We start from the raw sequence: 11,710 nt of genomic DNA, 5'->3' as shown, positions 1-11,710 counted from the left end.
TGTTGGAAGACAACAAAATATATGCATTAGAAAAATGTAAAGGATTGCCACATCCCGTGGGTTGGCATGAATGGGGAGTTGTAAGATCCGGTTTCGAGTTGAAAGCACGGACAAGATGGAGAGGCATGCATTATCACTACTAAATACAGTTGCCTGATGTCCACTTTTTCTCCCGACGCAGTGTAATTTGCATAGATCTCAGCTCTCTAATGAAACTCCAGCGATATAATGAATTCCTCCAGTTGAAAATTCCAAAACATTAGGCAGCTTGGTGTTTCTGCGAATGAAAACAGCTCTGCAACGGATCAGAAGATCACACAGTGGAGGACTAAACTCACGAAACCAAAGTCTGAATGGATGCAAAAAACAAAGCCATGTTGGTCCCCCATCATACGTACAAGGGAATATGGGTAAACTATAACAAAGAGAATATGGATGGCTCACCTTCAGAGGTGACAACTTGCAAACCATCGTTTAGTTCAATCTCCTCCTTGTCATCTTCAAAGTCATCCACGCGTTTGCCCTTTTCGAAACGTGTCCACCAAGTGGTGCGGATCAACTACGAAATGAAAAAGTGCAGTGAAAATTTCAAACAAGATAATCAGGACAGGATTAAGGCTTTGGAACACAAAGGGCCTAGTTATGAAGTCTGGGTAGGAACAGTGTACAGACATGATGTGTGCTTTCTCTGGTACATGTACAAAAAGCATGGCCAGTTTTCGTATGAATGTGTACGACCCTTTAGCATCTGTGCATGGGGCACCAGCCACACAGAGACAATGGCTTTCAAGTGTCATATTTGTCAGCCTTGAGGCTGTGCACAAAGACCAAAGCTATCAATATTTACATCATCAGTGACACAGTAATTTTTATGGATGCATTACTGAAATGGAGACCCGTGGGCAAATAGGAACTCTTGTCGGCATGAGCATCGTCTTTTGAGTGGCAAGAGGGACCATGGGAAAAGCTTCCTCATTTGATACTTGTTCTCATGTGAAGACCAATTTTATATGTCTCCCTTTATCTGGGTCACTCTGTGACTATTCCAGCCGGAGCTTGCAGAAAAAGACTTCTATTCGAGTCACAAAACATCAAGTACGAGCCCAAGTTTGAGTCACATCTCTCCCGTCCAAGTCCCAAGTCATCTGGGTCGAGTTCGAGTCCAGGTCACAAGTCACAAAGGTTGAGTCCAAGTCACGAGTCACCTTTATTGTTTCATTTGCAGATACGAAACCTTTTTTCCCCTCTATTTTTCTCCTGCAGAATTTCCCTTCTGCACTTGATCTCCCATTACCACTTATCTTCAAATTGATGAACTCAAACTTTCTTACTTTTCCAATGGATGCCGTGACCGATCTTTGCACTTTCACAGACCATACGTACTGACGTCAGGTCGTCAGACAGGTCAGACCCAAAACCAGCTCCAACTGAGATTCTTCGAACAGCAACACACGCGATTCCAAGCTTCTGCTTGGCAGGGCATTGGTCTGTGTCCAACAAGAACAGTCTGACACTGAATACATCATTCTGTATTAATGCAGTATCAAGTCTGGATGGCAGGGTACATGTTTCGGTACATCCATTTCCCTAATATGTATTTCAGAAACCAAGTGTGCACCGCAGTAGCTGCATCCTACACTGATTTGCTCAGTGGAAAAAAAAAAGAAACGATGTAATTTCTACCGAGTCACAAGTAATGCAGGTCGAGTCCAAAGCCCCGAGTCTGAGTCATTTGTCAAAGTGACTCGAGTCCGAGCCCAAGTCATTAAAAATGTGACTCGAGTCAGACTTAAGTCCCAAGTCACGAGTCATACAAGTTGTACTCCTCAACACTACCTAACTAGGCTATGCCTGAACTTGAATGTGCTACATATTTTACAAGGTGACTGAAATGCTTAACAAGCTCTCCAGCCACACACACAAGAAATCATAAAATTTAACACAATTAATTGATTGATTAAAACAAAATACACAAAATGATACAAAACAGAAAAAAATGAAAACACTGATGAAGTCAAATCAAATCAAATCACTTGCTTAAATTACCATTTGTTTTTGAGGGGGTACTGTCAGCAGACTGACCACCACATTCACGATGACCGTGATCCAGAACAGTATGAGGGCAAAGTACATGTAGTGGACTTTGGCCGTAATAGCCGGCCTCCTGTCCACCCCCCAGCAAGGCGGAGCTCGATAGGTGAAGTCCAGTATCATGCGGATCACACCCACGACGAAACCGACAACCAGCCCCCAAAAAGCACCCTGAAAGAAAAACCAAATCAAAAAGTAAGAGGGGCATCTGCAACCACAGCTACGACGGCAAGATTTTCTGCCGTCTCCATATTTTCCCTCTAATGGCTTGTACACATTTATTTACATTTATAAACAGCGAACACTGGCACATGCTCACTCCATTACTGCAGACGAGTCTCATCCAGCCAATGAGCTCTTTCAAATGATGAGGCGTAAATACAGATCAATGCAGGGACGCACTAAGCGATCAAACCGCTTATTTTATAACACGGGTCTGGCAGTCAGGTACGTAAATGGGAATTAATAAATTTCAAATATATATATATGTTTAAATCTTAACCTAAATTAATCAAAAATAGACTGTTATTGTGCTTTTTGTGAAAATTTTAGATACATGTATACATATATTTTAGGTTTTTACTGAGTGAGCAGTCAAGTAATTTCTGCTATTTGTACTTTTATGAATATGTAGCAATAAATTTCTGTTCTATTCTATTCAGAGGCAATTCTCAGTATTGCCTGAAACCAAAACATATTTCTCACCGTTACTTTACCTTTTTGACACTTCAAGGCAGTGCCATGGAGTGATACTTGCTAGGGTGACACAACCCAGTCAGGGTACCACACACAGTCTGCCCCCAGGGACAAGACCAACTGTGTATCGGTGTGTTTACCAAACCAAAAAGGACCACTTAAGCTAGAGTGCATGTTTACATGTCATCCATTTGCCCACCTACAAATTGCCCAAATATTTTCACAAGTCATTACAACAACAAACGTTTATGTTTCTGTTTAACCAACTGCAGAACACATCTGGTAAAGTTACAAGTAAGATAGCACATTAAAAAAGTAAAAAGAGAAAATTACCGTAACGTGCAGTGATGTAAGTCTTAGAACCTGCTCTAGCTTTGGAGATCATCTCAATCTTTGGGAACTTAAGGTTTCAGTCTTGATCTGGGAAGTCCAGATCTTAGTCATTGTCTTGGAAGTTAACGTGTAATTTTCGATTTGCTAAGTTGAGGTCTAGCTAAGGTCTAGCTCAGGTCTAGGTCTCAAAAAGCTAAGGTCTAGGTCTTGGTCTCAGAAAGCTTAGGTCTCTGTCTTGGAAGTTAAGGTCTCTCCAAAGTTAAGGTCTCAGTCTCAGTATCAGAAGTCAGGGCCTAGGCCTCAGTCACAGTAATGGAGGTTCTGACTATATCACTGGCCTTTCACCTTTTCATTTCCCCGGGGCCAGAGCAGTGCCACCAGGTAGACGGCAGCTATGGGCGGAGCCAAGAAGGAGGAGATCTCCTGGATGTAGATGAAGAGCTGACCGCCCTGCATCCGCTGAATGACGGGAATCCACAGGATGCTGATTACTGTCATGACAACCACCACCAACCTGAAATAGACAAGCAAACCCACCACCTCCAGGAATCAACACGGGCTTCCTCTGTTAACAGAGCTTAAAAGTTGACTTAAGCTCTCCATGCTGTTGTCAGTTATGAGAGGGAAGATTAACTTTGGCAGCAGGTGCACGACCTTGTGGATACTGAGGGCCGGGTAAAAATGCAAAGAACATTACAACTGACGTTTGCAATGCCAATCAAGCAATACTTGAGTTTCCAATTACCTGAAGGAAAATGACAATCAATCATTTTGAACCTTTTCAGGAGAAAAAACCAAACATCTTCATGGAATTAACTCCATGCCTAATTTTGTACATATTTTTTGGTATTCTTTACCTTAACACTCCTCAATCCTTCACCTGTTGGAGGACTGAGGAGTGTTAGGGTTAAGGAGGTAGCTCGAGATTTTGAAATTGTTATGCTACTTCAATTACATATACATGTACTCTGAGATACTGTGTGCCTTATAAATGCTTTGATGTCACCTTTCAAACCACTGAACATACGCTGCTGTATTTAGTAATTTATTTTATTGTAAATTTATAATATTTATAAATTTTATAATATTGTAATTTAAAAAAAAAAAAAAAACATCCTAATTATATGGCAAAAAATTTCAACAAGATACACATTAATAAAGAGCCTACTTATTAATCATCTGCACGATTACACTATTTGTTATTTGTGGACGTTATTAAAGTCACTTTGGAGCGAGCACGCCAACCAGTTTGTGAGCAGCACTGCAGTGCGAAGCATTCGTCAGGGCTGAACAGGGCCACCGGCAAACAGTGCACAAGGCAGATGAGACTGCAGAAATGGCCCACTGGTATAGTGGCAAAACCAAAAATTGGTGCCCACTGCATATACCTTCCAACCACCATGAGCTCGCGGACACTGGGAGCTTTCTTGCAGCACTTGGCCCGGAAATATTTCCAGATGTCGATGGTGAAGAGTGTGCTGGTGCTGTTAAATATAGAGGTTAGGTCGCTCATCAGAGCGGCCAACATAACAGCTAACATGACACCGCGAAGACCTAAGGGTTTCGAGAAAGAGGTATGGACACAGTTTACATCCCACAGTCTGGGGAAATAAAGATTTGTTGGACAAGCCATACTGGTAAAAACTAAATCATTAATGCCTCTTGGCCAGCAGCAAAGGGCTTGACACCTGGCCAAGATCTTGGCAAAAAAAGCCAAACACTTGGCAAAAGCGATGACCAGGGACTGCAAAGACAGGTTCATTTAGCAGAAAGCGAACAAGTATCAGATTCAGTAACTTCACAGCTTTTCTTATCCCTGGGATTGTGCGTGGTCTTAAACGGTCTCCTTACCTACAGGTAACACCCCGAGGGCCAGTTTGGGGTAGGCGATGTTGCTACATCCCGATGGGCTGCCACAGACAGCCATGCATGTCTCCTCAGATGCACAGGCAACTTCATCTACCAGGAGACAAACAGAGAGGAAATTACTGACATTGGATTTCCTGACTTTCGACTCACAGTTGGTGGAGGCTTTGTGGAGAGATATGGCAGATAATGGCCTACCACAGAAGTCTGCACTTTTTACACAACGTGGGTTCTGGTATGGTTGAAGAGAAACACTAAGTTTTATCAGTGGGTGCTCCTTATTTTCTGGTCGCTGAATTATACGCACCGGTGAAGAGCACCCGGCTGATCATGCCCGGTAGGACCATGAGAAAGAGAGGGAGGAACTTGATGTAGCCGGCCATCAGGCATCCACCTTGGGCATGGGACAGGCTCTTTGCTGACAGTGCCCTCTGAACCATCATCTACATTGCAGGAGAAACAAAAAGCCAGCAAACGTTGACCTTAACTCCCCCTCTCAGAGCGAGGTTTCCAATCTTCAAAATCAAAAATGGATGTGTGCTGCACTGTTAGAGTCCACGTCATGCACAGGCAACTTAGGTTATCTCACCCCACTGACAAACACTGGTGGCAGAGGTGGCTTGTACACAAAGCACATGTCTCTCACCACAATGACCCGGGATTGATTCAAGTAGTTTGTTGGTTCTTTCTGGGGTGTCACGGGGGAGGGGGGGGTTTCTACAGGATCTCCAGTCTTCCTCCTTCTGCCAAAAAAATCAATGCTATCAATATCTGGCTGTGCTCCGTGGCCAAACAAGGGTGGTCTGGTGGCTGCCTAAGGCTTCTTTACATTCACTCTGGCTCAACCATAATACTGTGCCCTTTGCAATCCACAGGGATACCAGTTGCAGTCTTATTGGGAACTTCAAAATACGGCCAGAGAAGCCGAATTATACCGTGTTAAGGCCCAAAGTTAGTCCAACATTTTCATTGGAAAAGCCTGAAATCAAGACATCTGCCTGGAAACTGTCATCCCTGAATTCAGCCTTGTGACCGCAAGGATGACTTACCCCCAATAAAATAAACACCCAATTAAAACGCAACACATTTCGCCTTCTAGTCTAACAGTATTAACCAGTGGTACTGCAGTAATATGGCCTATATAAAGCAACATCAAGAGACGCTGTCATCGCTGATGTGTGAAGTGCCTGATTAATTCTCCCTCAACAAAAAAAAACAACCAAATAAATAAGGGCATCGACACTAAGGGAATACATATGTGCTTGGCCTGTCTTAAACGTGCATTTATGACCGGCACAGGAGAATGGATGCGACTATCAGCACTCAGTCTCCTGAGCTGATCTTAAACTAACGTAAACATGTACGACAGGCACATGTTTATTCCCATCCATAAATACCGTTTTAGTCAGAGAGTCGAAAGAAGTCAATATATGATGGATTTCGAATGATTTTGTTCTCAAATTATACTTTCATTTTCCCGAGTACCCTCATCCATTTTATGGTATATTTCTTTTACAAGTTGTCCAACAGAATCTTGTTGTATGAACTTGGTGCGCGCATGGCGACCCGTGTGCACACAGACTCTTAACCAATCCGAATCAATCAAACTGTCCTGTATCCAGGTGCCATGATTTACACAGCGGGTATTACCACTTTTCAGCGGCATTATCAAATGTTAATACACGGTCAAGTTGCTTATTGTTGAAAAGGGAGACTGTCTGTGGTATTTATGAATAATTTGTAATACATCTTGCAAGACTTAACACTATTTAAAGTAACAATTTGCAGGATGATTTACTGGTGCATGCATTTTTACTGATGTCGTGCATTTTTTAAGGGTACAGTAAAAAAGGGGCTGAAAAGAAGGCCCTACATGCCACAAAGGGGGGAAGGGGGTTGCAAACATAGGGCCGAGTTATTGACGGGTGATTGAGGAATCAGCTTCAACGTGGTCACAAATGACGGGTCACCAAACAACACATATCTTGATTTTCACTCAGGAAGGAGAACTGAAGAACTTAGACAAAGAACCCCAGGGCAATGGAGAGAATCAACGAAGAACTCTACTCCCACTTGTCTTGGCCAGGATTCAAACCTGAGCGAGATGGGAAGAGGACAGTGCCTTATGCACTAGCCACCTGGGTGGTCACTGAAATCAGTGAGGGGGGCCTGGCCATCTCGTGTCTGATTGGACCGGGGAAACCCAGGTATGCCACCTGCTGAATGAAAAATATAAAAAATATGCAGAAACATGAATTGGCGTCTAGTACCTGGTCTGCACACCAGTACCAAATGGAGGCGGGCGTTTGGCCGAATAGGAAGCCCGCCCAGGGCATGTCAGAGTTGATGGGGTCCCGCAGCATCTGCCAAGAATCCTCCCTGGGGATTCCGCAGGAGCTGTTGCCATACAACGTTTCATTGGGAATGGCTCGCATGTATTCTTCCTTAAGGGCTCCATAGCCGCCAATCTTGATAAAACCTAGATTAATGCATAACACAAGAAAAAAGTGAAAGCAAACAGAAAAACAAAACAAAAGCCACAAAACAGAAGAGAAAAACAAACACTCAGCAAACTGTGCATGCATAGGGCACAACTATGTTGCAAATGCATCAAAAGTTAGATTCAAATAGGCTGATCGGTGTTATTACTTTGGTGAACCATTCAATTCTCATTTTACTATATTTAAGGGCATTTTGGTACCCTTACTGTCTTCATGCTAGCGTATATTTGTATGGTCATGAGTATGGATGAAACCGTCATGTTTACACTTATTTCTGCACTGAACTTAAAATCATATTTTTGGGAAGGATACGCTGATTTGCTGTTTCGGTTCATGCAATTTGGCCAATGGGCAAGATTTTCTCATGATTATTTTCAACAAGCAATCTCAGATTAAAATTTGACCAGACAACCCAATGAGCACTGTCTCCCCAAAATGGCACCATAAAAACAATGTTCTCATTTAAATGTAAACAAGAAAAGGACATTTAAATGGTTTTAATAAGAAGTGTACTTTTCAATGCGTCGCCAAAAAGAGAGATAAAGCACACCCAGTTTTCAAATAAAGATTTGAAATTGCAATTTTTCTGCAGGGTGGGAGATTGGTGTATTTGTTACCATCGTTAAAGCCATTTTATCTCTTTGTTTTGTCCTTTACCGAAAACACAAATAAGATGCCCACAGATCTGTTTGGGGGCTTGCAACCTTAAAATGTACATGTAGACCGCTCAAATAACGGCAGACCCCTTCCATCCCAGCCTGGTGGCAGTTTACATTACTTCCACAAAAGTCTTTCATGTGTGATGATTTGTTCTGATGAGAACCCGTATCAACACGAAGCTCAAAACAGAAGCTCTGTACTTTGTTAAGTGAATTGCTATACCAACAATCAATTTGAGTATCAAAATGCAAACAGGTGTTTTGCTCTGTTCAAAGCTTTCTGGAAATAAATCACAGACTGTCCTGTCAACTGTGAAATTTCCTGACCTATATGGAAAGATCATGAAAATTACATGCAAAGAGTTTTCTTTGCATCCATGCTCCTGCACGTACATGTACCTTTCAACCAAGGTCTGTCTTTGTGTTCAATACATCTGTTTGGACAGGGGGGGGCATATCTATTGGGTCACTTTTTGGGTGGAATGTTCAAGACCTGTTCTATGCTCTTGCACATTCTTTAAGGAAACCTTAATCACATACTCTTGATCGAATTTAAAAAAACAATCAATGCATCAATCAGTTAATCAAGTGACCGGATGACACTTGTAGGTCTTATGGACAGCTGCAGACCCTATGGAAGGTCAATTACTAAGCCTCTATGCAACTACATGTATCAACTTTTTGCTAGGTCAATTTAGAAATCCTTGCTGATAAGATATTGAGTTCACCAATGCCAAATGTGGGCATGTGGTTTGCAGTACACGTACGTATATGAATCTACTTACCAGCAAAAAAATGAAAAACCGGGTGAAAATGTAATCAAATTTCCAAAATTGTATAATTGTACTTGTCTGCGGACCAGTCAAAGCATATCGGGGCGTAAGATACCGTAACTCATCGAAAACGAGCTAAACTTATTTTGCCATTTTGTACATACATGTACATGTATATTCTCTCCCTTGTTTTACGTGTACAAAATAGTGTAAGTGCAATGTTACTGTGTTTTAAATGTCAGTCTCCTCACAAAATGCCCAATGCCTCATAGGTTTATTCTCGTGCTGCATGTAACGGTACTTGCAGTGTCATCTCAAGGTTCAGTTAGGCTTCATATTCCCTTGCCAAAATGGAACCAGGCAGGCAAGCACAAGAGACAAAAAAAACTGTACATGCATCTTCATGTACATGTATTTTGTTAGTAAAACAATGTCAGTAATTGTAAGTACAAGTTCAGTTTGTACAAGACATTTTGTACATCCGTGTGATGTGCACGTTCTGGTACATGTACAGCTCTGTTTGATATTCTGCATCAAATCAGTACACTTTTACCTCTGGCCTTTTCCGATTTTTATATCCCAAATTGGCTGCTTGCTGTACCACGACGGAAGGAACCCTAAAGCACAGTTTTGGTCCCCTGGGTTTTGCAAGGTCACTGAATTCAGTTATCAAGAGTTTGGGTTTTGTTGTTGAGGGGGTGGGGGGCTTTTTCCCCGAATTGAATTTCTGCCTTTACTAGTACCGTGCATTTGCAAGCTGGATGCACAGACAAGCATCTCGCTGGGTAGAGAATGGGGTACATGCACAAAGCCGAAAATCGACATAGCATCAGGCAGAGAAGGTTGTGCTGAAAGGGGACGGGGGATTTTATCCCCTCTATTTAGAGTAAATCCCTACAAGGCTCAGATATGTTCAATCTGCCAGGACCAGTTGCTCTCGCGGAAGTGCAGAGCTCCTAAACCTAAATGTAATCCCAGCTGCTGGGAGGAATTCCACGGAGATCTCTACTCTATCTAGAATTTTTTTTTACAGAATGAAGTTAAGAGGCACTTAACCTTTTCTGGTCAAAGGGCACAAATGAAATCGACATTACAGGCCCAGAACGTGCCACAAGTAATAAGAAAAACAGGTATCTACTCTCGAAATTAAAGGAATACAGAATCATGAAAACTAGCTGGTGAAAGCATTTTGCTACAGGAGAAAAGAAATGCTTTATGACTCATCACAGTGCCTTGGCAAAGGGATGAATGGACTCACTCAAGATCATCAACATGCAAGCTCCAAACAGCATGATGAAGAACTGCAGTGTGTCCGTGTAGATGACAGCTGCAAGCCCGCCAGTAACCGTGCAGATGGCTGTCAAGAGCAGCAAGAGGCCCACAGCCAGGTAGATGTTCCAGTTGAGGGCCTGCTGGAGGAACAGGGCTCCCGAAAACAGATTGACCTGTCACCAATTTGATTACAGAAAACAAACCTCTGTACCATTTGAACCCATAAAAATGAGTTGCAAATCCACAGACGTACTGTACTACAGTGCTTCACAAGTGTCTGGTGTTTGGATTGTGCACAGTGAAAATTAAAGTTGGGAACAGTTTTCGCATGCACATGTAACATTCAAGTTGCTGCAAATTCTAACATCCTGAAGCCGCATCAGCTTTATCAAGTGCTATGAAACAGGCTGCGGTAGGTCAATTCCCAGCAAGATCATGTGTTATTAACTGCAGTGCAGACAACACTTTTTGATAGAAATTTAGCAGTGTTCCCCAACTTGTACTGACTATTGAATCTGGATGACCTGATAAACTACTGATGTGGAAAACCTCAGCACAGGATTAAGGGTCTACCTGCAGGATTTGGGACCTGCAGGATTCAAAGCCTGTAGGATTCAGGGCCTACTTGAGGACCCCTCCTCAATTTTTTGTGTTGGTTTAAGGTCCAGCACTTTTCTGGAGACCTAGGAAGTAGCATAACGGCCACATCCACAGTGGCAGCCAGACTGTACAGCTTGGTGGCTACTTCTGAAACATGGTGGGGGGGAACAAGCCAAACTTGGCAGGCCGCCAGGCTACTGCCATAGGCCAAAGAACATTGGGGGAGTGGCTTACCGAAATCTTGGTGAAGATGTACAAGACGAGGGAGAGCATGGCCAGGTAGACACGGATCCTCTGCCCTCCAAAACGCTTCCTCATGTACTCTGGTAAGGTGTAAACCTAGTGGTACCGATGCACATAAAACCCAGGGGTGGGATTGAGCAATGAAGAGCAATCAACGAAATACAGCGAAAAATTGACTCAGGATTAAGCAACAGAGTTGGTACATGCATTGCAAAAGGTACCAAGGGAATGGTTTGAAAAATGAACAAATTCACATCAATCCAGAAATGCGATCTCACCCCACTGGCAATAAACACTGGTAGAAACACCCATCCCAGAAGCTGAATGAGAAGACATGCCTGTCAGTTGTCACAGGGAAAAACAATGAAAAATATCACTGCCAGCAAACAGGAGAGAAGACAGCTGACGCCAATCATTACATGAACAGCTGGAGAGCAACCGGTGCCCTCACACTGAATATAAAGGCCTACTTTACGCTGATGTTCATATTCGCTACTGTTTTAGTCAATTCTAAAACAATTCTTAATTGAACACATGCATACATGTACAACATGTATTCACATAGGGCATACCATGAAGAATGCAAATTTTCACTTCTCATTTGGGATTGTTTAAGGTGTTGTGGGTGAAAAATAAAATGCATTTCTAACCTCCAAAGTCCCTTAGTAAGTTTGCA

At 42.6% G+C, this 11,710-nt stretch overlaps 1 protein-coding gene across 1 annotated transcript in view; it reads right to left on the bottom strand.

Moving 5' to 3' along the window:
* The window catches only part of LOC110975286 (sodium/myo-inositol cotransporter-like), a 29,866-nt gene that overhangs the window by 6,866 nt on the left and 11,290 nt on the right, over nucleotides 1-11,710 (bottom strand). The window contains exons 4-13 of the mRNA XM_087132794.1: nucleotides 11,313-11,372; nucleotides 11,026-11,130; nucleotides 10,178-10,364; nucleotides 7,257-7,465; nucleotides 5,294-5,429; nucleotides 4,972-5,079; nucleotides 4,509-4,674; nucleotides 3,466-3,634; nucleotides 2,047-2,262; nucleotides 445-559 (exon numbers count right to left, since the gene is read on the bottom strand). Coding sequence (XP_086988920.1) covers nucleotides 445-559; nucleotides 2,047-2,262; nucleotides 3,466-3,634; nucleotides 4,509-4,674; nucleotides 4,972-5,079; nucleotides 5,294-5,429; nucleotides 7,257-7,465; nucleotides 10,178-10,364; nucleotides 11,026-11,130; nucleotides 11,313-11,372 — 1,471 coding nt within the window. The remainder of the gene's footprint in view (nucleotides 1-444; nucleotides 560-2,046; nucleotides 2,263-3,465; nucleotides 3,635-4,508; nucleotides 4,675-4,971; nucleotides 5,080-5,293; nucleotides 5,430-7,256; nucleotides 7,466-10,177; nucleotides 10,365-11,025; nucleotides 11,131-11,312; nucleotides 11,373-11,710) is intronic.

The sequence above is a fragment of the Acanthaster planci genome, linkage group LG02 (assembly GCF_054643075.1).
Source record: "Acanthaster planci isolate LZ-2023a linkage group LG02, COTS_SCS, whole genome shotgun sequence".
NCBI lineage: Eukaryota > Metazoa > Echinodermata > Asteroidea > Valvatida > Acanthasteridae > Acanthaster > Acanthaster planci.
This window is presented reverse-complemented; position numbering and strand designations above follow the sequence as displayed.